Below are 26,833 nucleotides of genomic sequence, written 5' to 3'. Positions count from 1 at the left end.
TTTGTATTGTGAATTTATAAAAAAAATAATTTAAAAAATAGATCTGTATCTATACAGTTTTAGTTCTTTTAGCCAACAATAGCCAACAATGAACACAAGAGGGAGCACAAGCACCTCCTTTGTTACATTCTGGCATGTCACTAAAATATATCTATCACAAATCTGACAAAGGTATATAAAATAGATCTTTTTATTGGAACACTTTGTCATATAACAGAATCTTTGATCTTGAAAAAAAGTTTTTTTTATTCAGTTTAAAAATGGCAGCAACATAAAAACACAAATGGAATTGCACTAAGGCCCAACAGTCCCCTTAAGAAACCATATTTACATATTGGTTACATATATTGGTTGAGTAATTTTTGCATAATCTTGCGAACTAACAAATGAACACAAACATGAAAACATAAACTCCTTGGTGAAGTTAATAACACATCTCCTTGTGTTTTGTTTGCCACCATTAATTCTTCATCATTTAACACAACCTCATTAAGGACAGCTACACTGATCTCTATTGGTAGAAGGTTTTAAGTCCTTCAAGTTGCAGACCACACTGAAATGATGTGTATATACTGTATATAATACAGAATAAGTGAAGACATCTGTTCTGCAATTAAAATGGGTAGCCTTTACATTTTTGTAAATGGGATTGTTTAATAGTAGTTAATAATAATAATGGATTTTGATGTTTCTGTTAATACGAGGAGGGACACCTGGGCAACATGCAGACTTAGAATAAGTCACATGGGATTAAGGCTCAAAAATGCTGGATGGTTGTGTTGCCCCTGTACTTACAACAGACAACATAGAGAGGACACACCCCTGGACTTCCTATGACGTACAAGATACACAGACACAGGTGACAGAGAGACAGACAGAGGACACTACAAGCCATAGTAGACAAGTAGACCACAAACACACAGAGTAACTTCAAAAAACAAACGCACGGCGATGCAGATGTCCCTACATGAATGTCTGTAATGTGATGTTGTGTATGTCTGTATGGAGCTACATGAACTTACGATTTGAGTGGAGTTTTCTTCTTCTTGGCAGGTTTGTTCTGGTTTTGGTCCTCCAGTTCCCCAATGTTGTCATTGTCATTGTCATTGTCATAGTCATTGGATGACAGCTCAAAAGAGGCAGAGGCCTTCGGAGGGGAGTTGGCCATCTTATTGGAGGATTTGAAGGGGTCTATTGAGTCGTCTAAGTTACTGGGGTCAAAGCTGTAAGACTGCCTACACAATTTAGGGGTGTTGCTGATTCCTGTCTTGGAGGTGAATGGATTGAAATTTGGATTGTCCCACTTGTCCGTTTCCAAACTGTATGACTCTTTAGGAGCAGAGATTTCATCGTCGTTGCCATTGTGTGTTGCCGGAGAGTTGTTGTCCAGCTGCTCCGTCTGTGCTGGAGGAGCCTTCTTCGTCCCCAGCTTTGGTTTCCTCAGAGGCATCTTGGCACCGGGTTTCTTGCCCACTTTCTTAGGTGGGGGTGAGGCCTGGTGTGACACCTCACTGCTCTCCTCAGAGTAGTCAAACTCCAGCCTTACCGCCTGACGCTTGGGGATGATCGGTTGCTCTTCAGGGTTGGTGATTGGCTCCTGAAGAGGAGCTGGAGGGCTGTATTGATGTAGGTCTGCAGCAGGGACTGGGGTACTCTCTACAAGCGTAGCAATAGAGGCGCACACTGGACCTTTACGTCCTAGTTCTGGTGAGTTGGCAATTTTACTACCTCCTGTCTTGAAAGGGTCGATGTTCTCAAAGTTATCTGGATCCCATTTATAGGAGGTACTAGGGGGGATGGGGGATTCTTCTCTGTCTGTTACACTACCAGGGAGAGGTGTCTCCTCGTGGCACAAGGGTAAGGCAGGGATGACAACGGTCTCTTCTTGGCTGATGTGATTGGTCTCTTCTGGGAGAGGGGGTGGAGTTTCAACGCAGCTCTTCCTGGTTCTGCGGAGGGTTCCTCCAGGGCTCTGTGTTGCAGATACTGCTTCTGCTTCCTCCTGAGCCTGGAGAGGGCTGGCAGTTCGAGGCTTTGCCCGTTTCTTGACCTCTGGGGTGCTGCTGGATGAGGCAGGCCTTGGACTTTCTGGGTTGGAGTTCTGTCTAAGAAGAGGCTTTTTCTTCAAAGAACCAGGACGGACCTTCTTGGGCCTGTGGAGTGTACCTGGGGCACTCTCAGTGCATACGCTGAAGGACTCTGAATGTGGTCGGAATCCTCCAGTTGTGGATCCGTCCAACAGGCCGCAGCTGTCTAGCTCTCCTCCCTGGAGGCTGAGGGATCGAGTGAGTGTGTGACTAGCTGAATCAGTAGCAATATACTCAATGTTGTATGTGCCACTGGCTGCGATAGGCTTGTTTTCATCAAAAACAATAGATGGAGAATGGCATCGTGCATCAATTGAAGTCAAGTCAGAGGCAGGCTCACTGACTGAGGTCTCTGCTACTGCAAAAGATGAAGAATCACATGACATATTAAGAGGTTTTATCGAGACATTAAAAATGCTAAATCAAAGCTAAATATAGCTTTAGAAATGTAATTATGATGATGATATTATTAATCTGTTGAGTTTGGGTGTGAAAAAGAAATCGTGCATGTAGCTAAAAGCTGTATTTGCTCAGATGCAATGATAAAAATGAACAGGCTATAAACAATTCAGTGAATCTGGACGGAAAAAATAATCTTGTAAAAGAGGAGGATACAATTTATTGGTCAAGCTTGCCTAGATACTCTAAAGGCATCAGTTTGAGCAGTGGAGAGTCTTGTCTTCACACAGCCAGATGTGGAATACTGCTTTTTTCCACTAGATGGTGCAACATGACTTAGCTTTACCTGGTATTTTTTCAGCATACTGTAACAGAGTATTTTACTCAGCTAAGCAAGGACAGTACAATATCTACTCCTTACTGTACCTTTGTCATCAGATGTCAGTAGCAGGGTCTGGGGGTCAACAGGAGAAACAGCCTTGACTGGAGTCGTAGATTCAGGGGTCTCAAACGCTCCATCAGAATCTGAGCTCCTTTAACAAAAGACAAGGACAAACTAAGTCAAGGATGCTGGGAATCAGACTTGAACAACAATGACTCTGAATCAGGATCATTGGCATCAATATCACAAGAGGCAGAGCTAAACTTGTCTCCACTTGAAAGATGATTATCATTTGTTAAGGTAATATATTGAGTTATTATGTCACAGAGATTAAATAGTTTGCTATGTACTGTCCATGAACTAGGAATAACACCAAGATCTATTTTTCATTTTTTATTTAATTGCTAATGGACTTCAATGGTGAAAGACACAAAATCCCCTTCCCGGCGAACACTTGCACATCTCGACATACACACAGACAGGAGACCATCTTAACATCCAAAGATGTCACAGCAATACAATAGACAGGGAAACGTGTTTCTTTACTGTGCATATGACAATAAAGCTTTGAATTGAATAGACAGGAAGTCGAGGAGAACATCAAGACCCAAATGGAGAAATGACTGATGATTCATGACAAAAGGCAAATTATAACCACAATGTTATCGTCCAAAGCAGAACACTGCATTGATTTTTCCTCTGCATTACACACACACATTCATATGGTAGCAAAGCTGAGCACACAACCTGAATACCAATCTCCATGCTCCAATGTTGTCATTATTAATTTCATCTGTGGCCCATCATCCCATCCTGTCTCTCACCTCTGTCTGACTGGCCCCCTGGCAGCCTTGATCATGCCATCATGGCGTGAGCCCCAGGAGAGTCGCCGGAGGAGCCCCAGAGCAGGATCCGAGTCTGGGCTGTCCCCGTCTTCTGCCCCTCCCAGCAGTGTGTCCCAGCCCCAGCGAGCCCACTGCAGTGGAGACAGAGCCTGCCACGCACTAACTGCCATGGCTGCCGGCTGGCTACCCCTCTCCGCACCACAATCCTCCTGCCTGACACACAGGTAGACGCCCAATGCCTCGTCCTCAGATGATGACTAAGACCACCGGATTGAACGCAGCCTCTTTATTCTATCTACCTTTCTCTATAGTCTAATTAGCAGCTCTCTTTGTTCCCAATCCTTTCCCTATACTATTCTTTATGTCTCCATATCAGCCCGTCTCCACTCCTCCCCAGTAGGAGATGAGACTAAATGAGACTCTCTACAGAAGCCTGTGCCTGCATACAACTCTCCCTGCCTCACTCTCTCTTTCTCTCTCTATCCAAATCATTCACTCCCTCCCTCTACCTCTCTCTCTTCCTCTCTCGCCTCTGAGCCACTCTGCTGTATCCATACAGGGAAGGCAGTACGCTGCCCACCAGCTCGCCCACTTTCACATATAATATTATGTCCTGTCTCATTATTTACACTTTAGTCAAATTTTCAGATAGTTAAGAAAACTGACACATTTCTTAGTCCAGGGGTCAAACTTTACATGAACATGTTGATCGGCAGGCAGATAATTACTTGTATGCTTTCATTTCAAAGTATTTCTTTAGCATTTCAAACATTATAGCTAAATTATGATATTGAGAATTGAATTTAATCTGTATCTTGCAACCCCTAGTTTGGGAACCACTGCCTTAGTCAACGCAGAAGACAAACTCAGATTGTGACTCACATTTTCATCATGAAAATGAAGAAACATATCTTTTGATAACAGCTCATACCTAAAAAGATATAACTGTGTGCAGGTGCAGAAGATGGCTTCTCCCACATATTCTTGGACAGCACCATGAAATGAGTCCCTCGAGGTAATGCTGCCATTATTGTAGGCATCCACAGTTAAATGACAACTCATGTGACCACAATGTATTGATTCAATCTATAGAGGCTATCCTGAAGGCATTGCTGAGGCCAGTCAGCATCTCTTTCATGCACACACACCATATGCACAAAATATTGTTCAAATAAAAGCTAGTAAAGTGTGAGAGACATGGGGGCCTGAAACATTAGCTCAATACAGCTGATGCAACACAATTCCAGAGCTGAGACTTTAATGTTTATAGAGAATGCTGGCAATAAATGTTTTTGCTGTAATGGTCAATATGTCCTCTATCCCTGGGGCCATATCACAGCAGAGAGGGTGGTTCTTTTACGCCAACAATATGGCAGGAGTAACAAAGTCTCCTTGCACAGCAACATGCTCCACTGTTAACTCATCAGGCTACACAGAAACCTTGGACAGCATGTTAGGGCTCTGGCAGGGGCTAATATAATAAATTGTACCTGTTTATTTCATTTTTAATGTTAAGTCTGATGTTTCCTCAGACAATGCTTTGACACACACAGTATTTCCATGGTGCTGTGATGTGTGATGAAACAGCACATGGCTAAGAAGGGAGCCAGAGCTATAATCTCTGCGAGGGCCAGGTGTGTCCCAGCAGGATGAGAGGAGTCTGTCTGGGGATCCAACTGGATCAGTCACTGGGAACCAAGATCATATACTGTCAGATGATTTAAGACAGGCAGTGAAGCAGACTACTCAGAAGACAGGACCCGAATGCTGTATCCAACAAACAAAAAAGCTTCCAGCACACAAATATGGGTGGGAATAATATGCTGTTATGGATAAATATTAGCAGTTTTGTTGAGAACAGATGAGTAGTAAACTGAAAACTGAAAAAATTATTAAAACATGCTCAGTTTGTCTCCATGCAGAGGCCATTTTTCATGCAACTGCAAACACTGTGTTGCTATGGCAACTGGAGGCTGTCTCTGCCATATGTTCCACGTTGGCAGGAAAAACAAGAGCAGAGTGGCTGGATGCACACGGTCCAACATTTACACGGAAGGATCTGCACACTGCACATTTATGACGCTGCTGCATCAGTATCATTCTGCTCACATCACAAGAGCCGGTTTCTTCTAATCCTCCCAGAATCAATCATCTTAATTGAGATTTAAAACAACGAAAATCATAAATTTAATGGAATATTGTGGATAAAAGTATACAAATTAATAAGAAGCAAAAAAATGAGCATGCCGCCTGTGTTAACACAGTCTTCTGCAGCTCTTATGTTACCAAACAGCAGACAAAACACAGAAAGAGGAAAAGCCACGTGTGGGTGAGCAGTCGGGGTATGAGGTTAGAAACAAAGAGAGAAGCAGTAGGCAATCGGAGCCTCTCAGATGCCGAGACGACTGCCTGGAGACAGAGTCTGTGCAGCAGGAGGCAGGGGAGACGCTGCATTTCAGAAACCCAGACGTGTCTCTGCCTCCAAATCCAACTCCACCTGTCTCAACAGCTTTCACAGAGCTGGAGGGAGAGCCACCGCCAAGCCCCAGGGAAGTGGGAGAAACTGGGCTGTACTGACACGTAAACCCCACACCACCTGTCTGTCAATTTAAAGCGTCCATACTCTTCCAAAACAGAAGATGCTGTGATTACAAATGAGCATTTGATGTCAGCACAAAGGGAAGATGGGGGAGGAGGAGGCAACTGATGGTGAACGAAAGAAAAAGAGGAAGAAGCGATGGATAAATGGCGGCTGGCTCCTGGTCTCCAAGCAGCTGTGTGATTAGCCTCAATGGATTATCTGCCGCACACAGCTCCCTCCACCGTCTCTTGCCTGTCAAACACCTTTAAACACCCTTCTCTGTCTGGACACCGACGTTCATCTATCTCTTTCTATTCCTCCCTTCCTCCACCTTTATATCCCTCACTTTCTCCATCACCTCCTGCCTTATCCCCACAAATCATCAACATCTTTTTTAATCTTCTCTTGATGCAGCAATCCTGTCTACCACGACTGCTTTGGGGATCAGGTTGATTTGTGATTTACTGTTTGCAATTTTGGGAATCAAAGAACCAGGGAAAGGTTTTCTTCAGCATGAAGTGTCACAAGCTTACCATTATTAAATTATCTGTATTGTGAAAAGAAGGTAAAACTTTGTTTGTTCTTCATTATACTGTGCAGTCTATGGTATAAGGTTGAGGTGAAGAGACCAACAGGGGGAGCTCCTGTGCTGTTATCCTCTGATGAATGAGTGTCTGGTTATGAAGTATTACATCATAACCACTGTACAGGCTGTGAAGCTCCACATCAGCCTACTATCTTTTTACAAGAGCCTCCCCAGTTTCTACACAGATGTGGTGCAGTGAGCTGGGAGCAATCTGCAGAGGCTGTTTTTAATGGGACACAGAGCACAAAGCAGCTCTGTCTGATTCTTCAATCTCAGGAAATGAAATCTTATGGAGAATCACTCTGTACTTTTTTCAGGTCATAAAGAGAGCCTGGTACAAAAACAAAGTGTTTTGATCATCCCCTCAGGAGTCTGGTAGTCTAAGAAATCCACTCATCCAGCTCCAAAACAAAGAAACCACTGACACAGCCTGAGATAATCTCCAAGAGTAATACCTCATCGAGCCTAATCTGAGACTTTGACTGCAAGCAGATGGCACATTAAACAACAACAGGTCAGGTCTGTGAGTCAGAGCCGAATGGGAGTGGGGGTTAAAGGTCCAGTGGGATTTAGTGGCATATTTCATATAATTATTACGTATTACAACCAACTGCACCCTCGCCTCACCCTCCCCTTACAAGGATGTAGGACAGTGGTATTTAAATTCAATTGTGCAGATCAAGAAGATGTCCTCAAAGAAAAGGTCCTGAACATTATGTGTAGTGTTATGATTCAGTGTAATATATATTGAAATATTTTATTATTATTATTTGATTAATGTCTGTGTGTTGCTGATAAATCAAAGAATCTATAATACAATCATATTTTTACTGTCGGTTTTCATTTTTCAGGTCGAGAGATAATAATAATATAATAATAAGTAAAAAATAAATGATCTTTTTCAAAAAAAGAATCAAGTACATTAAAGGATTTTTTTTTAAATGAGCATCTGAAGCTGCTAAACGTGTTTTAATTTTAGAAATAATACAATAAATTAAGAAAGTGATAATCAGTTTTCACTTTTTCTTCTTTTTGTTAACTCACATCAACAGTCAAAAGTTTTCTAATAGTTTCAACACACGACTGAACAGCTTTAACATGTACTTTTCGTACACAGAATTTTGGCCTATTACTTAAATCCCAAAAGTTTCACATCAGAGCCCTGCAGTGCTTCAATGTGGGAATCCTTTACACATGAGTAGTGCTGACAGTGTGACACAACTGAGGGGGAGAACTCAGTAAAAGCCTGATTAGTAATGGTTGGGATGGCGGGAACTATTCTGCTCACCTGAGGGAGAAAAGCTACAAAATCAACATCCCTGCTGCACTTTCGGTTCACTGAGATCTAGTCGAGCTCTGACAGGAAAATATAAATCATTCATTTCTGCTTTACACACAGCACACACTCATTTATCCCATTCCCCTCATCCCTCTCTTGTCCTCCTCCCCTGGTCCTTCTTCCCCCGTGCAGCAGTGTGTCTGGGATATAAATAAAACACAGCAAAGTGGAGCGCTCTTGCTCCATCTCCTTCCCTCTCTAACGTTCTCTCGTTCTGTCTTCCACTGATATTCCTGACTTATCTTTCTGCCCCCACACAGCGTGATCTATTTCAACACTGTTGCCAGCTCCTGCTCCCAGCGCACCAGCCACTTCCTGCTTCACACAGAACAAAACATCACCCCACCAGCCTCCCAGTGGCACCTACTGTACTCATTGCCTCATTCTCGTTCCCACGGGCTCCACGATGCTCTGTTACATCTCATCCCTACGTGTTGTCCCTGTAGTCGAGATGGACTGATGCATATTAGCCTGCACACGTGCTCCGATTCTCTCCTCCTTATTTACATCACAAAGGAAAACAACAACACGATGACGCGCTCAGTCGCTCACAATGGAATTTCAGAGTGTGATTGGGTTTTCTGATATTTTGCAGAAACAAAGCCAACATGGATCTAAAACTGAAAGAAGGTAGCAGAACATAATGTCTCAGAGACAGAAATGTGTGTCAGGCTTTATTCGGCACGTGAGTACATGATGCATAATAAAACACTCCGTACCCACAAGTAACATTTATGTTGCATGGGAAGTCAATGTAAAGCCATGAGTAAATAAATCATAACATGCAAGAGCAACACAGCAGCAGCTGGAGCAGCTCCCCAGAGCTTTAGCTTTTAATTAAGTCATTTTTCTGTTTCTTAATTTGCTTGATCGCCTCAGTCTGCACACTTCTGGACAGAATACTGAGCATGAATGCAATTGAAGTCAACTCACATGTGTTCCTGAGAGGGATAGGGGGTCTGTCCATGCTCCATGGACTCGTTGGCTCCCATCCTTAGCTAGCTCTGCCCCCCCTGTCCCCCCTGCCTGCTCCAGCTTTCCGGCCACCCTCCACATTCACCTGCTCCCCCTCTACCCTCGCCTCTCACTCCGATCCTTGCAGAGGAGGCAGCCTGTGCAAGAGGAGGAGAGCCCTGGCCGAGCTGACTGTGCTGCAGTGCAGAGGATGAGCTCGCATCAGGAGGAGAGCAGTGGATGATGGAGGGCTCGTCACTTCACACGTAGCATCCCCCAAACCTCTGCTCCTCTACACACCAGGAATATTCCTGCGTCTCATCTGAAGGTTCAAATGATGCAGCACCAGGAAGAAACAAAACCTCCAAGAGCAAAATGTCGAGAGGGGAATCATCCACAGCAGATGGGGCAAAAAGATAATCCTGTTTTCTCTGTGTCCTGTGAGTGTGTGAGGTGCTCTGTGTTTGGTCTCTAATATCGCTGAGCTGTGTTGCTCTCTCTGCCTCCTCCCCCTCTCTCCTCCACTCTCTCCCCTGACAGCAGCCTCCTGTGCCTTTAAAAAGACAAGCAGCTTTTTTTTCCTTGACTACCTCGATTATGCAGGGGAGCCAAACAATAGCAGACCCCCAATACTACATAACAAGGGCTTTCTCTTTCACTCTGTCAGTCCTCCTTCTTCCTCTCTTCCACAGTAACCCTACCTCTCGACATCGCCTTTGTCCTCCCAGGATCCCTCTCTCTTACCCTGCATGTTGTATTGAGAAAATATCATCTTTTTTTGCCTCCTTTTCCCACAATGGGAGCCTCCACGACTCAGCGTAGCCAACCAGAGTTTTGCCTGAGGTAAACAATAGACTCTGGGAAACTAGTATGTATGTGCATTATTCAACTCTGACCCCATTATATTAGGTTTCAGTCAAGCCGCTCCAGCAGTGACTCAGAATCAACATAAACTGAAAAGCCAATACAGGACAAATTAAAAGAAAGATTACATATTTCAATAAGAAATCAAAAAAACATTTACAAACTATCATCAGAGGAAAAAGGCAGGGACATGTTGTCACCGCTATATGAGCTTTTACATTTCTAAATAAAAAAGTGTCTCCGTGTCAAATCCCTGGGCAGAAGAAATCTATTTTACAGGCACTTTCACCAAACCTTAAGCTTCATCAAATATCTGAAGAGCAATAATGATATTCTGTCTCACTGTGTCGTCCAATTTTGTTTTTTTATCTGTTATCTGTGTGTCATACACAGAGAACGTGTCCCGTGGGATGGAAATAGGAGCAGGAACAGGTTCTACAAATTTCCCATTGATTGTCCAGCAGCAGTGGGAAAACGACTCGCTGCATGGTGGAAATATGAGAGCTATAAATCTATTGTTCGCTTATGGGAATGTGAGGAAACGAGGGCTCACAACAATAGAAACTCCAACCTGCAGCAGTTGCAGTCACACACTTGCTGCTCACAGGGTTTAGGTGTCACACTGAAAAGACAATGATATGTAGTTCCACTGCACAACATAATACACACTAACTAACCTAACACCACATTTAAAAGGGGCCACTGTTTGCATGTAAACATGAAGTCCATTAACAGATGTTCACAAAGAATATCGATGTATCTCTAGTCTCAGATGAGACTGTTGTTCGACATTTCATGGCCCGGGGGGACAAGTAAAAAATGCTGCCCACTCCCAGCTCCCAACACAGACCCCTGCTAAAGCACAGATATTGATTACTGCTGCCGTGCAGACCCCAAACCGGTTCACAGACGTATGTAGGGCAGCAAAGCTTGTTCAGTGTGTGTCGATCACAAGTTCCTATTGTATTGAATGAGCAGCATAAACATCCTCTCTTTGCTGCCGTTTTCAGTCTGGCCTCACCGTGCAGTTTCAACTGCAGCCTGAAGAACATGAAGAAATAAAAAATTCAGCAAACTCAGGCACTGGAAATTATGGCTGTGGCTGTGGTTGTCTGAAAGATTCATAATGGCACTCAAGAAGAATCAGTGTCACTACCGTCCTCCAGAATGTAGCCTGCAAGACTCCTATATACTTATTCTTTAGAAGACAACCTATAATATCGTTGTGTCTGTTTAATGTGTTTTAGCTGCGCTGAAAAAATTAAAACATGGAGTTGAGAGTTCACACAGAGCTGCTGTTAGTTACAGATTTATCAAGCCTTACTTTCAAATACTGACAGAAGATGTTGGCGGATTATCACCAAAAGCATCTTTGGAAGTGCTGTGGTGAAATTTGGGTTGTAATTATCAAAGCAGTTATGGTGAAAGTGCGCACCTTCATCACTGGTACAAGCTCATATTCATTTTTGTTTAAAATGATAATAAATAGAAAACAGACTTTGTGGTAAACCATGAAATCGCTCTTCCCACATGAGTGATCACACATTTACAACAAAGTGGGAGCCTAATGCCAAATGTGTAAGACAGATTGTTGCTGCTGAGTGTAAAAATGCTGTGCTATAGTACAGACTGTAAATACTACACAATAAGCAGAATATAGAAAACAAATTAAAGCAGCTCTGCAATTCATAAAAACAAGTTTTGGGGAATCCTAGTTTTAGTTATTGTATCTGTGCTGATCTGCTCCTCTGATCATTCTGCTGAACAGCTGCTGATCAGGCAGGTTAAGAACTTGAAGCTTAGATAAAGCTCCATAAACAATACATCCATCCATTTTCTATACCTCTAACCCTTTGAGGGTCACTGGGGGGATGGAGCAGCTGACATAGGGCAGTAGGTGGGGGTACACCCTGGACAGTACTGCAGTTCCAACATACACAAACAAACCACCACTCACATTTACAGATATGGTCAATTTAGAGTCTCCTATTAACCCATCTGCAATGCATGTGTGTGGACTGTGAGAAGTCAGTAAACAAGCTGGGATTCAAACCAGGAACCCTCTTGCTGGGATGCAACAGTGCCTCTGTAACACCACACCACCATAAACAATCATGTCTACAAATTTAAGACGAATTCCTTCTCTTTGTATCATTGAAGAAAATGACCACAATCAGTCAGAGGAGGGATCATGGCACTTCAGTGTGACATCTCAAAAATAAAGAGCCAATGAAACAAAAGCTCAGACATCCATCCACCCACTTGCTTGCAGACGAGCACTGTGATAAGATAAGACAATGCTGAAAACGCCTATCACGATTACGGGTCAAATAATTGCAGCTTCTAAAATGCAGTGCTCTATATCTGGCTCACATAAAGGAATACGTGTACTCATAAGATAATCACAAATTACCAAATGGGGAGGGGCTGTCTTTCGAGCTGTCAGGGATTGTCTTTAAAACAAAAAGCATATGCAAAAAAAGGTGTGTTACTGACAACTCTTAAAAAATCCCTCAGGAAAAAGCACATACAGAATATTTAGTTTTTGAATCGACTTAATTGATGAAGAAGGCTGTGTTTCAATAACAGGAGCCAGATTCAAGAGCAAGATAAGAAATGTCTGACAGCAGAGAGAGAGGTTTAGTCTTATATGGGCTGATACATCATCACTTAATTATCAGTAAATATCAGTTTTCTTTCCATTATGACTTTCATACTCAAACTAATGCACTTTACTGGAAGTATAGCTTTTACCTGCACGTACGTCGGTGTTGTTGCACCTCTGTGTTTCTGCAGGCAAACAATCTGTGCCATCCAATCAGAACATTCTGCCCATGTTACTATGCTGGTACCCGTTCTCTCCACTGCTGCCCTCTCAGATGTTATAAATAATATAACAACACTACTCTGTCCAAGCCCTCTTTGGGTTCTGGTCTTCTCTGAGCACAGGAGGAGGTTATAAGCCAAACAGCATTAAGTAAATAGCTAATATTATATATATAATTTTAAATAGAAAACAATTCAGTCTTTTCCGATATAATACTGATGTATAGATACATGAGAGGTCTGTCTTCCAGTGTTCATTCATTTATAAACACCAGGTTACTGCAGCATTCAGACCACACAGTGCAGACACAGGCCAGCACTAAAACATGAGCACTGGACTCTGCGCCCTCTGCTGGTTGTACATAACACTGAACTGTAAAAGTGGCTGAGTCATACCCTCCTACAAAATCAAGTCTGTGAAAATAAATAACTGCGAGGACCAAACGCCCTGCAGAGGAATGTTTAGTATTTAATGTACTGATAGCAAAATAATGACAAGCATTTAAATATAATCAGCATGAAAGTTATGAATGAAATGGAGCTGTGTGCCATTACTAGAGTGATACACAACTAGTCATAATACGCCAAGTGGTTATGATAGAAAAAACATGGTGTTGAAGTGCTCCACAAAAATCATTTGTTTCTTGTGAAAGCCATAATTATACATTACTTTAGAAATTCCATGACCACTAAGTTCATACATTGGCAAATCCTATTTCCTTTGAGATCATGTGGTAGACACATAGAGCAAGGCTATGGTGTAATTTTGTGACTGGGGTAATAAATCTGGATTTCACTGCTGCTCAGCTGCTTTCTAGGAATAATTCAACATTTAAAGAAATACGCACCTTTCTGTAGTTGAGAGCTACATGAGATTACTGATACCACTGAAACAGGAAGGGTGCAGATACATAGATCTTTATTATCTTTGGACGGAGTAAGGCTAACTCTTTCCCCGCTCTTAATGCAAAGCCAAGTTAACCACCTGCCCACCGCAGCTTCATATTTACCATGTAGATGTGGGAGTGGTATCAGTTTTCTCATATAAGCACTGGTAAGAATATATGCACATTTCCCCCAAATGTCTGGCGCTCTAAGAATAAACACGTAAATCAGTGAACCAGATGTCGACATAATGCGTTAATTTGACTTGAACTGGACTTGAAGGGATAAAGCCATGGCTACTTCTTGTAAAGGAGGCTAAAAGGACTAGTGTCAGCCCAGGACAAATCTTTACTGGACTTACCACTAAAGCAAAGCAGAGGTACACAAGAAAACACTCACACGGTCACATCACCTTTTTTAACATGACACGAATTATGAAGAATTCAGAACAGGTCCAGAACCAGAGACAGGTAGGCAGAGCTCATGTGCTTACCTTAATTGTTGGTGGCGGGGTGCAGGAGCAGGGCAGGGGTCCTCAGAGTGAGCAGGAGGTGCAGGAGGGGATGCAGGGGCTGCAGGAGGAGGGAGAGGAGGAGGAAGGCTGGGGGATGCAGGTGGGGTTACTTCAGGTGTGTGTCTCTCCGGGGGTGTGGGAGGAGGAGTGGGGAACTCTGCGCTGTCGTGGAGGTGAGGAGAGGGCTCAGGCAGGAAGGGGGGAGTAGGAGGCAGGGGAGAGGCAGGGGGACAGCCACTTCTCTGTGCCTGCTCAGCGAGGGTGGGCCTGCAGGGGATGGAGCGCAAACACATCAACACACAGACTGAAATAAGGCGGCCGAGTACAGCGATTTGAAAAGAGCTTGGTTTACAAACTCTTGTTTCCCATGAAGGAAACTTACCTGAGATAAGAGAAAGACAGAACACTCTGCTCTGTGACTTGGAAAGAGAAAGCTCACTTCAACAATTCTAAGGAAGCTTTGTCGTTTAAATGACATGAAACTGAACGTGTAACTCCACTGATGCCCTCTACATGACAGCCCATGTTTCCCTTCTTTGCTCCACTCATCCTCAGCATAGAAGCAGCCTGTCTGTAGGTAGCAGTGTCCGTCATCATTGCTGGAGTGGATTTGGCACAGATCTAGGCTGGTCTTATCAGGAGGGGTAGTCTAATCTGACAGGCAATGCGGTGGACGCCCCGTGCAGCTGTTACCCACTTGGGGCATGCCTTCTGTTTAGCTCTAAAAATACCCCCCAGCAGCCTTTTCTGCAGAACAGAGCTTCAACAATAAGCTCTGGAAAAAAACTAAACCACATTCACATTGATAGAGCATCAACTGTCTGCTGAGCTGCACTTTCCAACCAGACTGAAACTGAAACTCTGTTGTTCTCAAGAAAAGTCACAGTTTAATAACCTTTAACGAGGGCGTGTGCTTTTCTACAGGGCGTCACAAGTTAGAGTTTAAAGCGGGTCTGGTTCCTATCATCCCATTATAAGAGTACAGATTTTTTAATTGATGCAGGATGGTTGCATGAAGAGGAAACATGCTATAATAACATATATGTTTTAAAGTGTGTGTTTTCCCCTGCAGTTTTAGAGCTACATGTCATAAGCATCTGTGGCTAACTTTGCACATGCAGCCTGGAAATAGAAACAAGTCAAAACATAGACCGAGACTCACGCTGCCGCCAAAGCGGAACAGAAGCAAGCAGCAGAGGGTAGACGGTAATATCCCCCTGGACACGAGGACGTGTGGAGTACTTACTGATTCGGTTATGATGTGTATGAACTAGAGGAGGTTTTTATTACCATTAAGGAATGAGTGCAACAATTCAGAGGGTGCACATGTGCTCTTGTTCAGCAACACATCTCTTCATGTCAGCAGAGCTCCACTATCAGAATCAACGCCTGCAGGCTGCCCAATTCACTCATTCCATATTGATAACTGAGCAGTGTGAAGGGTAACTCATGAGCACTTCTTGAAAAAAGCTAATCAGGATTTTACAGGACAGGATGCACATATATCGTTATAAAGTCAAGATAACAAAACCTGATTCTCCAACTTTCACTTTAATGACTGAGCGTTAAGCAAACAAAAGTGTCCTGAACTGTGCTCAAGCCAAACACATGCACACTTAGTGAAATCTACAGGAAACAGCTGGATGTGAGAAAGACAGAACGTCCAGTCATGGTGTTTAATGATAAATAAAGCTGTAAACAAAACTAGCTGAAGGTCCTGAGCAAAGTGTTTTTTCTGTAAATGCTGTAATGATGGGAGGACCACGTCTGTAATGCAGCCAGCAGCTTGCTCATACTGTTCCTACACACACTGTGCTGCACACTCAGGGACACACTGACTGTATATATTACAAACACAGACATCATAAATAAGCCACTAATTTGTTTCCACCGTCCACTCCTCTGATCTAATCATCATTTAAAGACCAGTCTTGTGTGGTTGAATGAATGACATGAAATCTGCTTCACTCAAAAACAGCAAAACATATGAAACTACAATCGCCATGGCAACTGGTCTATCTACAGTGCAATGTGGGCTAAAGCACATCCTACTTCATTTATTACTCCAACAACACGCATGAGAAATATCCTGCATACCAAGCTCAAGAGTCACGATCATTCTCGAACGTTTCATGAGAAACAAAAATAAGTTTGCAAAATGAAGGTTTGTTTTGTATCAAGTGTAAGATTTCCAGAAAGTTTCATGGCATGTTTATACCATACGTCATACATCAAACCAGTCAGTGGCTTAGTTCCTGCTATTGGCCTAAAATCATCTTTTTATTACCCCTGATTCCTGAAAACCTCTGAGACAGTAGATTTTCTTTTACTACTGAGGGGAGATCTCACAAACCTTCAATCATGGAGGGGAGGGGAGCCCAACATGCTATAACCTGTTACATTTTTTAAACGTACACCAATTATTTCGCAACTTTGTTCTTTCTTTTCCGCCTTCTGTCCCCTCGTATTTCTATTGGTCTCTCGCCTCTGCCCATCTGGTGAGGTCAGCGCAGGCAGAATGTTATTAGCACTAGTTACCTACAGACCATCTGCTGCATCCACCTGGAGGGACTTAACCACAAACAACTACTGTAGACACACACACCCACGCACAGAGGGAAAATGAGGGCAGCTACTTCTTGCCAACTCACCCAGATTCCTGCCATAGAGGAATCCATCACACGACTTCAGTAGGTAACTTCAACAAGTGATGAAAATGACTCCGATCCAAAACACCAGGGCTGATAACTGTGCGTCCAAGTCCTCCTGCCCTCTGTCTGTGACTCCTCACAGACTCTGTCATTAACACACACTCACGCCGCAGCACATGCTCCAGTCTTCCTCTGAACTCTGGCTTTTGTTCCACTCTGTCTGCTCTGTGCAAATGACTTCAGTGGGGCTGAGTGCCTGCCCAAATTCCTCCCACTACAGGCTTCAGTTCACAAAGCCGCACAGACTGAGCAGGACTGACAGCTAGGACGGCCTCTGGGGGGGCGGGGAAAATAACATACATACACACACACACACAATTCATTGACCATGCAGTCACATTTCTGTCTCTGCCACACAGATGCAAGTGTAACTTTATCCATTGATGAAACCTATAGTGAAAATAGCACCGTCACTCCTCTGAACAAACCTTGTCCCAACAGCAGTGATGGGACAAATGTTGTGACTGACAGGCGGCAAGTGCTACTCTGGCATGTGGGGATGGGGCCTGCAACAAACAGCATGAGAGACTCACTGTACTTTCATGAGCACATCCTTATACACAATGAACAATGTCAAAGGTTTTCAGTAAAACAGTGACATACATGGAAAGAGAGTCCAGCTAGAGCTGTTAAAAAGCTTTCTATAAATACTGAATCCCCACATGTCGGGCCGAACCGCTTTACTATGTGTATTTAACCAAGTCAGGAGTTTTAATAACATAAAGGGTTCACTGCCATCGTATCGACTAATACATATGTGTGCGACGCCTTCTCATTCGTCCAGTCTGACACTGTTAAACCACCGCAGACAACAACAGCCAACCAGACACCCCCGAGGAGTCTGAAAGGCAAACAAAGCCACATGGACTCTTTGCACATGGAAATCCATTTATGTGCATTCAGGCAGGGCAATGTGTGATATGCCCACACACAACGCATAAGTTAGCTGCAATAAAATGTCTCTGTTTGGATCAGTGTAGTAGAAATGTTAGGAAATCTACAAATCATTTTAATGTCTGGTTGCAGGCTGGAAAACCACTCAACCACAAATGACCAGTCTCCGTGTGAACGTGTTCATGTTTAAACCTCCGATTTTGGTCAGCTGAGAAGTAAAAGGGCTTTTTCTTTTTATCCTGACTCTGACTGAGCTCTGAGACCCTTGGTAGTTGCCTTATTGGCAAATATACACTGGACACTGTAGATATTATTTCATTACTTTGACTGCAGGAAACAGCAATAACTACAATGTCACTCTGTAGTGCGCATACCCCTGCACCAAACTGCACACACTTATAGATCAGGGCTGGGCAATTAACCGAAAATGTATCGAAACCGACATTTATAACCTCTAACTGACTTAATGTTGCTCATGTCGGTTCATTTGGTTCATATTTTCCCCAATGCATGCATTCACGAACTGTCAGGTGTCCCCTAAGTTTATTTCACAGCTGCGGCCCATGTACCTTAGGGCATAAAAAAAACGTTCTTCAATTGCAATTCGAGGTAAAACACAGCAACACAACTCCTTTCAAAGATCCTGATCATGGTTACCAGACGTAAAGATGAAACAGTCTCAGTGAAAACACTTAAAAATGTTCTGGTTTTACAGAGACACTCACCTGCTGTCCTGATGATCCTCAGCAGGATCCTGGACTGCGTCTGTCTCAGCCTCAGCTGGTTCTTTCAGTGGCCCCTCTGGTGGGGTCTCCACACGTTCTTCCACTGACAGCTCAGTGATCAGCTTCTCCTCAGGTGCTCGGGGCTCTGTTGTCACCTTTGTTGGTTCCTGTTCCTCATTCTCCGTTAATTCTGGCAGCTCTTCTGTGCTTTGTGCTTGTTCTAGGAGCTCCGCTGTCCCCTCAACAATTTCTGAAGAAATTACCGGCTCTGCTTTGGCTTCTGGTTCTTCAGGAGGCTCCTCTTGTCTCTTGGTTGGTTCTGAGGGTTCTTCTGTTGTGCTTTGTGTTGGTTCGGAAAACTTGACTGTCAGCTTTGTTGGTTCTGGGAGATCTACTGACTTCTTTAAAGGTTCAGGAAAATCCACAGGCTTTTTCACGCGAATCAGAGGTGGGATCTCTGTCGACTTCTCTGCTGACGAGTCTGGTGGTTGAACCTCCTCCTGTTTCAGAGGAGCAGCTACCTCCTCGGTCGGAGTTAGAAACTCTAGTTGAGGAGACTCCAGAGACGGGAGGGCTCTGAAAGAAAGATTCCAGAGAGGAGGGGGTTGTTGTTTTAGTTTACAACATATGCACAAGGAATGACTGACAATTGACAAATGTGTGTGTTTGTGTGGCTGTGGGGGTTTGTGCCCATGTGTTTGTGTTGTTGTTGTTGAGCAGTGTGTTTTGTGTAGAAAAATAAGGCTCATTCTTGCCCTGGAGAGCAGGGACGGTGTCACAGCTGATGTCATCGTTTGAATATAAAGGGCTGCATTACGTTCATAAGACCTCAACAGGCACAGTCATCTGACCCGAGCTGGAGTCAATACAAAGTGCAGCTCTGTGTTTACCTCCTCATTCATATTCATTGTCACACTGCTCTCTGTATATCCAACAAGTCCAGGGTGAAAAAAACTTTAGAACTCTGAATACGAAATGACTGGTGAATAGCCGAACACAGCAGATTTACAGCAACATGGAAATATGATTGAGAATAAAGATATTGATTTCCTGAAGTCAGAAATTCTCCATCACGGTTCTGACATGTGGCTCAAAGACAAAAATACAAAACGGACTACGCAAGGGCCTTTGATATACATGAGCAGATGATATGTGACAGACAGCTAACATGCTGCGTGAAAGCATAAAGGGGGGTGCATAATGACCTCCACTGACCTTTTTAGACACATATGCAAGGCATGAACTTTCCATTAATATAGTTACAGTGAAGTGTCATGTGCCACTGGGGATCTCTCCGTTCTAAATCACTCACTAATCACGATGTAGTCCACTATATAGTGAGATTCTCTATATGTCAAAAGTGTAAAAAGTGTAAAAAAAAGTGCAGTGCATCACAGCACAAACTGAGTTTATTTGTACATTTAAAGATGATCATTCGCCATTTTTTTCACCTAAAAAGTGTCAAATAAATATTTAAAATGCATCCATCCTATGTCGTCATAGTCCTGCAACTGATGTAATAACTGGCGCAGAGAAAATTGACGACTCCTGTCCCTAAACATTTTTCTTTTGCTGTTGAGCTCTCTATATTGTCCTTTACACAGAAGACCCTATATAGTAAAGTAGGAGTGAGTGAATAAGTGGTTGATACACTACTAATACCACTAAAACTTTTGATTTCCTGAGTTTGAATATCGTTTTGAACAATGTAAGTGCACAAGTCAACCTATATAACATAGGTCTAGTTGTTGTTTGGCATTTTAATGAAGAATTGCTACACATTGTATGTTTAATAACTTTGCACACATACTGTTGTGTTTACCTTGAGGTCTCCACTGAGTTAACTCTCTGGTGACTCTGAGAACAGGCTGCAGCCTCTTTTAGAGCTTTTATCCAGTCAGTATCTGGTTCGTGGGCTGTTAGTCCAGGACTCTCTGATACATCAGCAGCCTCTACATCCACAGACGGTTGTTTATTAGGAGTAGTGCAGGCAGAAGATTCATCAAGTGATTTCCCTTCGCTTTGGGAAGCAGTGACAGTGTGGTTCACCACAGTGTCATGTTTGACATCTTTGGGTTTTGATAGGGACACCTGATCGTGCAGCTTCTCTAATTGGGTAGAGGTTGCAAGATGGAGCGATGCAGAATCTTCTGGACACTTTGACACAAAGAGAGCAATGCTCCCCTCTGAATGACAAACAGTAGTGTCTGTGCTGCCGTCTGACAACCCACTTTCACAGAGCTCTGAAGCTTTAACTGATTCGTAGTGACTCTGAGGTTGATTTACAACCCCTTGTTTTTCCCTGGCTTCAGTGTTTACTGCTTTTCTATCACTTTGTCCGTTCCCCTGGCTGCTAGCTTTCTCTCCGTCCAAAGCTGCTTTATCTTCCCTTGTGAGCTCCTTTACATCAGGGCCTTTTATGGCTGTTTGTACAATTGGGCTGCTCTGTGTGGCTGAGGTTTTATTGGGGCTTTGCAGCTCAAGAGATCTGCACACTGTATCCAGCACTTCACACTCCTCAGTCTCCCTACTGTTGCTTTTCACTGCTACTGCAGCACTAAGATCATTTTCCACAGTTTCTGGTTGCTCAGAATCAGGCAGAACACTGAATGTTTCTGTACGAATTTCCTGCGCCTGTTTTGCACTTGGAAGAACAGTTGTATGAAAGTCATGACTATCTGTGCTGACCTTTGATGAAACCGGTATCCTGAAAGGTGAAGTCTCATGTTCCTGTGATGCAGACTCAACAGGAACAGCAGTGTTCGTTGAGGTCTCATGTTGGTCTTGACATGCAGCTGACAGATTGCCTTTTTGCTGACCTTTACCATCCATATCACTCACAGACTCAGGGCTGTGCATTAAATCTGCATCTGAACTAACTACCACTAACCCAGGGGTTTTATTCCCATCGACCACCTGTACTGTCTCACCTACACCAGAGCAAGTTGTTCCTATCACTATGTCAGTCGGTGCATGTCTCTCAGCAGCCCCTCCACTCTCATTTGCATCACTGCTGGTGTGAGATGGCACATAAACCCTGTCAACTCCTTTTACAGCTTGTGATCCCTCTCCTTCTCTGTTCTCTGGACCTGACACTTGTTCATAGCCTCTGCTGTCATCACATATCAACTCCTTCCTGCTTCCTGACTGACACAAACTCTCGACAGTGCCGTCGATTCCTTCTTCTGCCTCTTTTCTCACTGGAACAAGTGCTTCAGCCTTTTCGTTTTTTTCTCCCCCCTCTAGGCAACCACCTGATACTTCCTCTATGGGGTGTCTGAATCCCTGACACTGCTGTTGCTGTTTCTCCTGTTGCTGAGCAAAACAGGTTGGATCTGGTGATTGGCCAAGAGCTGCACTCAAACCTGGTACCGGCTCCCTGTCGGTGCAGCATTCCAGTGTTGCTGTCGCAGTTTGGCACAAACTCTGAGCAGAAACAGTCTGTGGTTCCCTAACAGACTCGATGTTGAGCATGTATTTAGACGACCCTGCAGGTCTGTCTGGGGAAAAGGAAGAAGTCTCCTCTCCTTCCTCCCTTATTGGTGACTCAGTGTTTTCTACTTTATGTTTATGTGGTGGCTGCAGGTCTCCAGTTTCCCCTGCAGCCTCTTTATCTGGTCCATTACTCTGTTGTGGTTTTCCTTTTAGCAGCTCGCTACTGCTCTCCTTTTCCTTTTGATTATCCATTGTTGCTTCTCCAACTTCTGTCCTGTCTCCCTCAAACAGCACGGAAGATGGATGACCTCCCATATTGTCTTTTTTCACATCATCAGAGGCCTTGTTGGTGGGCGGGTCAGAGCCGAGTGGGCCGATATCATCGATGAGGTCATTCCTAATGGAAGCTTCACAGATAACAGGTTTATTTGCAATAGAGTCAGGTTCTGTTTGAGATAAAGAAATTAAATTATCAGAATCATCTTTTGCAAGAGCCCCCACTGAACCAAGAGGCTGAAACAGATTTTCCTCTTGTGAAAATGTAATATTTGCTTCATTTATCACATTATGTTTTATCTCAGCCTCTATGCCATAATAACTGTCCTGCAGTTTTGTCTCATCTGCTTCAGCACTGACATCAGTGTGCTCCAGATCCCACGCTAAAGACATGTGTGTCATTTCCCCGCTCTTGCTGTCTTCCACCTCTCCGGAGACTTTGGTGCCGTCACCATCAGCACTGCGCTTCGCTGTATCCTCAGGAAGACAGATACCACAGTCATTAATGAACTCCCAGTGACTCAACATTGGGCCAGGGGGCCGCAGCACAAAAGCAGGATTACTGGCGCATTGCTCGATGGCAGGAATTGACTGGTCAGAGATTGTCACTTCTGAAATCCCTGATTCATTCTCACCCTGCTGATCAGTCAAAGGATCTATCGTAGCTTCTCCACAAGGAAGAGTTTGATCTAACGGGGTAGGCAACTGATAACCAGGGTCACTGGGTTTTGTCTGAAAAGAGGCAGTGCACGTTATGGTGACAGTTTCAGGTTCTGAAATAGGGTCGAAGTCAGTGAAGATCGTCCCAACAGGTACCTCAGCAGAGATGTCACTTAAAGGATCACAGGTAATATTTTCAGCTGGACACACAGAACGTGAAGAGAGGGGAGGTTGGTTACCTTCTTTTTCTTCATGAATGACAGCGGCATCATTTAGCGAAGGAGACTCTTCAGGCTTGACTGAAATATGTGAGTCAACATGGGACTTATTCGCCTCGTTCTCCTTTGACAAACCCAGATTTAAATTTGCCTCTTCTTTTTTGATCATCTTTGTCGTCACCTGTCCAGATGTTCCACGGTCAGGGTTAGTGATGGCACTTCCTGCTGTTTGTAAAAGGTCAAAACATTCGTCATTACCAGTCTGACCCGTCTCTGTATGACATGGAAGCTGTTTTGTGCAGGCCTCTGTCACTGATTCGAAATCCACAGTGTTAGTCACTGAGTTGATATTACCTGACAGATCTATTGCAACATCCTCCTTGATTTCTTTGGTAGCCAAATCTCCTTTATCCAACTCGAGCTCTTTCGGAAAGTCTGCTGAACTCTGTGTTGCTGATTCATCCTTGGTAGGAACTGCATTCGTGGAGATTTCTGGCCTCTTCAAGCTGAGGAAATCCGGGAAGATGTAGCTGGCCTCAACCACGGGGTGATGTAAACTCTCATGTACAGTCAGGGGAGGCAAAGAGGCGCAGTCCATCGCCAGCACTGATCTGTTCCTGAGATCCACAGAGGAACTGCCCTCTTCTTTCACTGTGTCTGCAAAGCGAACTCTGTGGTTACCTCCACACACATACACAGCCACTCCAGACATAGCAGGGTTACCAGTATTGCTATGGGCTTGAACTTGGAACTCAGCTGCACACTCTTTGGTCCGGACCTCTGTTGTGCTGCTCTCAGGCTGTACCTGTTGATCGTTGCTTGATTGCCGCTGGACTGGGGCTTGTTGTGAAGAAGTCAGAGGCTGAGGCAAGAATTGGCTGTCGTTTCTCTCTGTCTCTGTGATGGCTGGCTCCTCACAATTGTCTCCCAAAGACACTGCTCCGCCTGGAATCAAATTCTGTTCGAGATCAGCCCTCACCCTTTTGTTTGCATTGCTGGAGCTCTGCTCAGGATGAGTGGGGAGAGGCGAGGAGTTACAGTCTGGTTCGGTGTAGATGCTCTCAGCGACGGCAGCAATCGGCTCCCTCCAGCTCTGTGACTTCAGCTGTGACTCTGCAACATCAGTGGGCGGACACTTCTCAGTCTCAGCTGATGACACCCCACTAGCATAGCCTTCTGGCTGGCTGAATGAACTGTGCTCTGTAGCCAGCCCTCCTTTCTCTTCCACCTCCTTTCTTCCTCCTCCTCCCCCCTCTCCTGCACCCTCCAATCCCACAGCACCGTGAGCCTGACGATCAGGACCAGTAAGTATCCCAAGGGGAGAATTATTGATGTACGCTTCTAACAGGAGCGTCTCCTTCTCTCTGTCTCCCTCTTCAACTGGTGAGCTTTCTGCATCTGCGCCGTGAACGGTGGTCTCTCGCGGTCCCTTCCTTTCCGTTTCAGCCGAGTTGTGTGGCATTTTGCCGCTGCAGCTTTTCTCAGACACGGACTGTCCGTCATTGGCTGAGAATGCAAGTGAGCATTTTCCCTGTGAACAGATTAATGGGAGCTGAGGAGGGCTGTCCAGGGACCCTTCTCTCTCTCCGTCTGCAGAGCTGAGGCACTTTTCTCTTTCTCCCAATCCCTCCTCTGCGCCTGCTTTCTCACTCTCTGCAAATGCTGTAGCTACTCTCTCCTGTGAATTACAACTCACGCTCTCTCCCTCTCCGTTGCTTTTTATCACTTCTGGCATCGTGGGTGTTGTCAGTGGCAACGCAGCTACCACCACTATAGCCTGTTCAAGGGCACTCTCCATGCAACTCTCTCCCACACAAGTTTGACTGTTGGTGAGTGGGCTCAGTTTCTCCTGTGTGAGTATCACTGCTTCTGTGGTAACTATAGCCTCCTGTGTTTGTGCATCCGATCGCTTATCACCAGAAGCACAGGGATTGATAACTGTAGTTTGGACATGTGTCACGGGTGTATTTTGGTTGTCGACAACACCTCCGGTTGCATGTAACCTCCACTGCTGGTTGTTGTCTGAGCTCGCGCCACATGGGGCATCTGTAGGGCGGAGGTTATCTGACGGATGAGGCCTCTGAGAAAGGCCCCGGCTGGACGCAGGTGAACAGTCAGTAAGACGATCCTGTCTGCTCTGTGAGGGTGATGGCGGGGGGCTGGGCTGTCCTGCAGGACTCAGCTGTTGCTTGTAATCAAACCCATTATCAGGCTGTTCCCCACAAATCACAGTCAGAGTGTCTGCCCCTGATACTGATTGTGGATTTGCCTCTGAATCCGCTTGAATGAATGACTCAGCCTGCAAATCATTGTCAGATTGTACTCCTGCCTTTGCTTTCTGTTCAGTCTCTGCATTCTTCCTTTTCTTCTTCCTTTGTTTCTTCTTGTCTTTCTTTTTTGTCCCTTTGTCCTGCCCGGCCTGTCTGTCACTCGCTGAATTCATCTGTTTGTCTGTTTTTGACTGATTTTCCTCAAAGTCTGTTCCTGTCTGTGCTTCTGGCTTCAACTCAGAAAATGAATCATTATCATTAAAATGAAGACTCTTGCCTCCCAATATTTCATTAACTGACTCCTCTTTCTTCTCAGATTCAGCTATACAAACACTAATACTGCAGTCATCACTGTAATTTTCTTTCTTTATGTCTGCAGTCTCTGTTATTACCTCTGGGCCTTTGTCCCTAATCACTGTATTACAATCTAATCTGCCATTTTCCTCAGTGGCTGCATTAGAATCAACACTCTCCTCTATTAGATTGTCTCTCTGCTGAGGGGACACAACGTCCTTTGGGGTTTCTTTAAATGAATCTGGCTTTGATGAGGGTGTTTTCCTCTGCTCATCTACCTCTCGTTCTCTTTCCGACATAATCTCTGCACATCCATCTGTGCTCTGTGTCACTTCTATTTCACTTTGTGTCTCTGCTGCTCCGGCACTATCCTCAGTGCCCATTATATAATTCCTGAAACTAAACACAAGTATGTCCTTCTGAGTGTTTGCTGCCTCACTGTTTCCATGTGTGTTCTTGTTTCCATGGCCTCCGCTGCTTTGTCCTGGCTGGACTATGATTGGAGACAGTGACGATGACTCACTGGACTTATTAACTATCACGCCTCCAGTTTTCTTTCCTTCATTATGAACAGTCTCCTGTGGGATGCCGGGCTGCTCTGTGGGAGTAAGTATGCCCAGCGAGGCCATTTGCTCTTCACATTCCTGGAAGGCCTCTTGCAGCTCCCTGTCTATGAGCGCAGACGAGGAAGGGGTCAGGGGTCGGACACCCTGGTGAGGTGTGGCAGCAGGCTGAGGTGGAGGCTGGGCACCTGTGGAAACTGGGTCGCTGTCATGAGGCCTGAGACAAGGGTAGGGTGACAGAGCGAAGGAGTTAGGACCATCAGGCAGGCAGCTGCTCATTCCACGATGCCACAGAGCACTGCAATTGAAGCCCATGCTCACTGCACACACAACAGTGTTCAGGATGCCTATTCTGACATGTGCATTCCTCTGCAAGACATAATACCAGCTGTTTTCTATGCATATGGCAATGAACATGCACGTATGTTCATACACACCAAAACACATGTCTTAGGATACACACAGAAGTACAGAAGCACATTGGCAGCTTTCAAGGGCAGTTGTGTGCCCTACACAATTGTCATT

General features: G+C 44.4%; 2 protein-coding genes across 18 annotated transcripts in view; one reads left to right on the top strand and one right to left on the bottom strand.

The window, feature by feature from the left end:
- The window catches only part of mrpl14 (mitochondrial ribosomal protein L14), a 78,903-nt gene that overhangs the window by 7,226 nt on the left and 44,844 nt on the right, over positions 1 to 26,833 (top strand). The gene's annotated exons all lie outside the window — the stretch shown is intronic.
- Positions 1 to 26,833, bottom strand: part of tacc2 (transforming, acidic coiled-coil containing protein 2) — a 49,732-nt gene that overhangs the window by 11,285 nt on the left and 11,614 nt on the right. For 12 of the 17 annotated variants that reach the window (XM_069538792.1, XM_069538781.1, XM_069538786.1 and 9 more), the window contains 5 exons: positions 20,415 to 26,525; positions 18,593 to 19,168; positions 14,242 to 14,529; positions 2,913 to 3,019; positions 1,023 to 2,445 (listed from right to left, as the gene is read on the bottom strand). In XM_069538792.1, the coding sequence (XP_069394893.1) occupies positions 1,023 to 2,445; positions 2,913 to 3,019; positions 14,242 to 14,529; positions 18,593 to 19,168; positions 20,415 to 26,525 (8,505 nt within the window). Of the gene's footprint in view, positions 1 to 795; positions 832 to 1,022; positions 2,446 to 2,912; positions 3,020 to 14,241; positions 14,530 to 18,592; positions 19,169 to 20,414; positions 26,526 to 26,833 lie in introns of all 17 variants that reach the window. The other 5 variants (XM_069538784.1, XM_069538782.1, XM_069538796.1 and 2 more) reach the window with 5 other exon arrangements.

The sequence above is a fragment of the Paralichthys olivaceus genome, chromosome 14 (assembly GCF_024713975.1).
Source record: "Paralichthys olivaceus isolate ysfri-2021 chromosome 14, ASM2471397v2, whole genome shotgun sequence".
NCBI lineage: Eukaryota > Metazoa > Chordata > Actinopteri > Pleuronectiformes > Paralichthyidae > Paralichthys > Paralichthys olivaceus.
The sequence above is the reverse complement of the archived record's forward strand: the minus strand, read 5'-3'. Positions and strand labels throughout refer to the sequence as shown.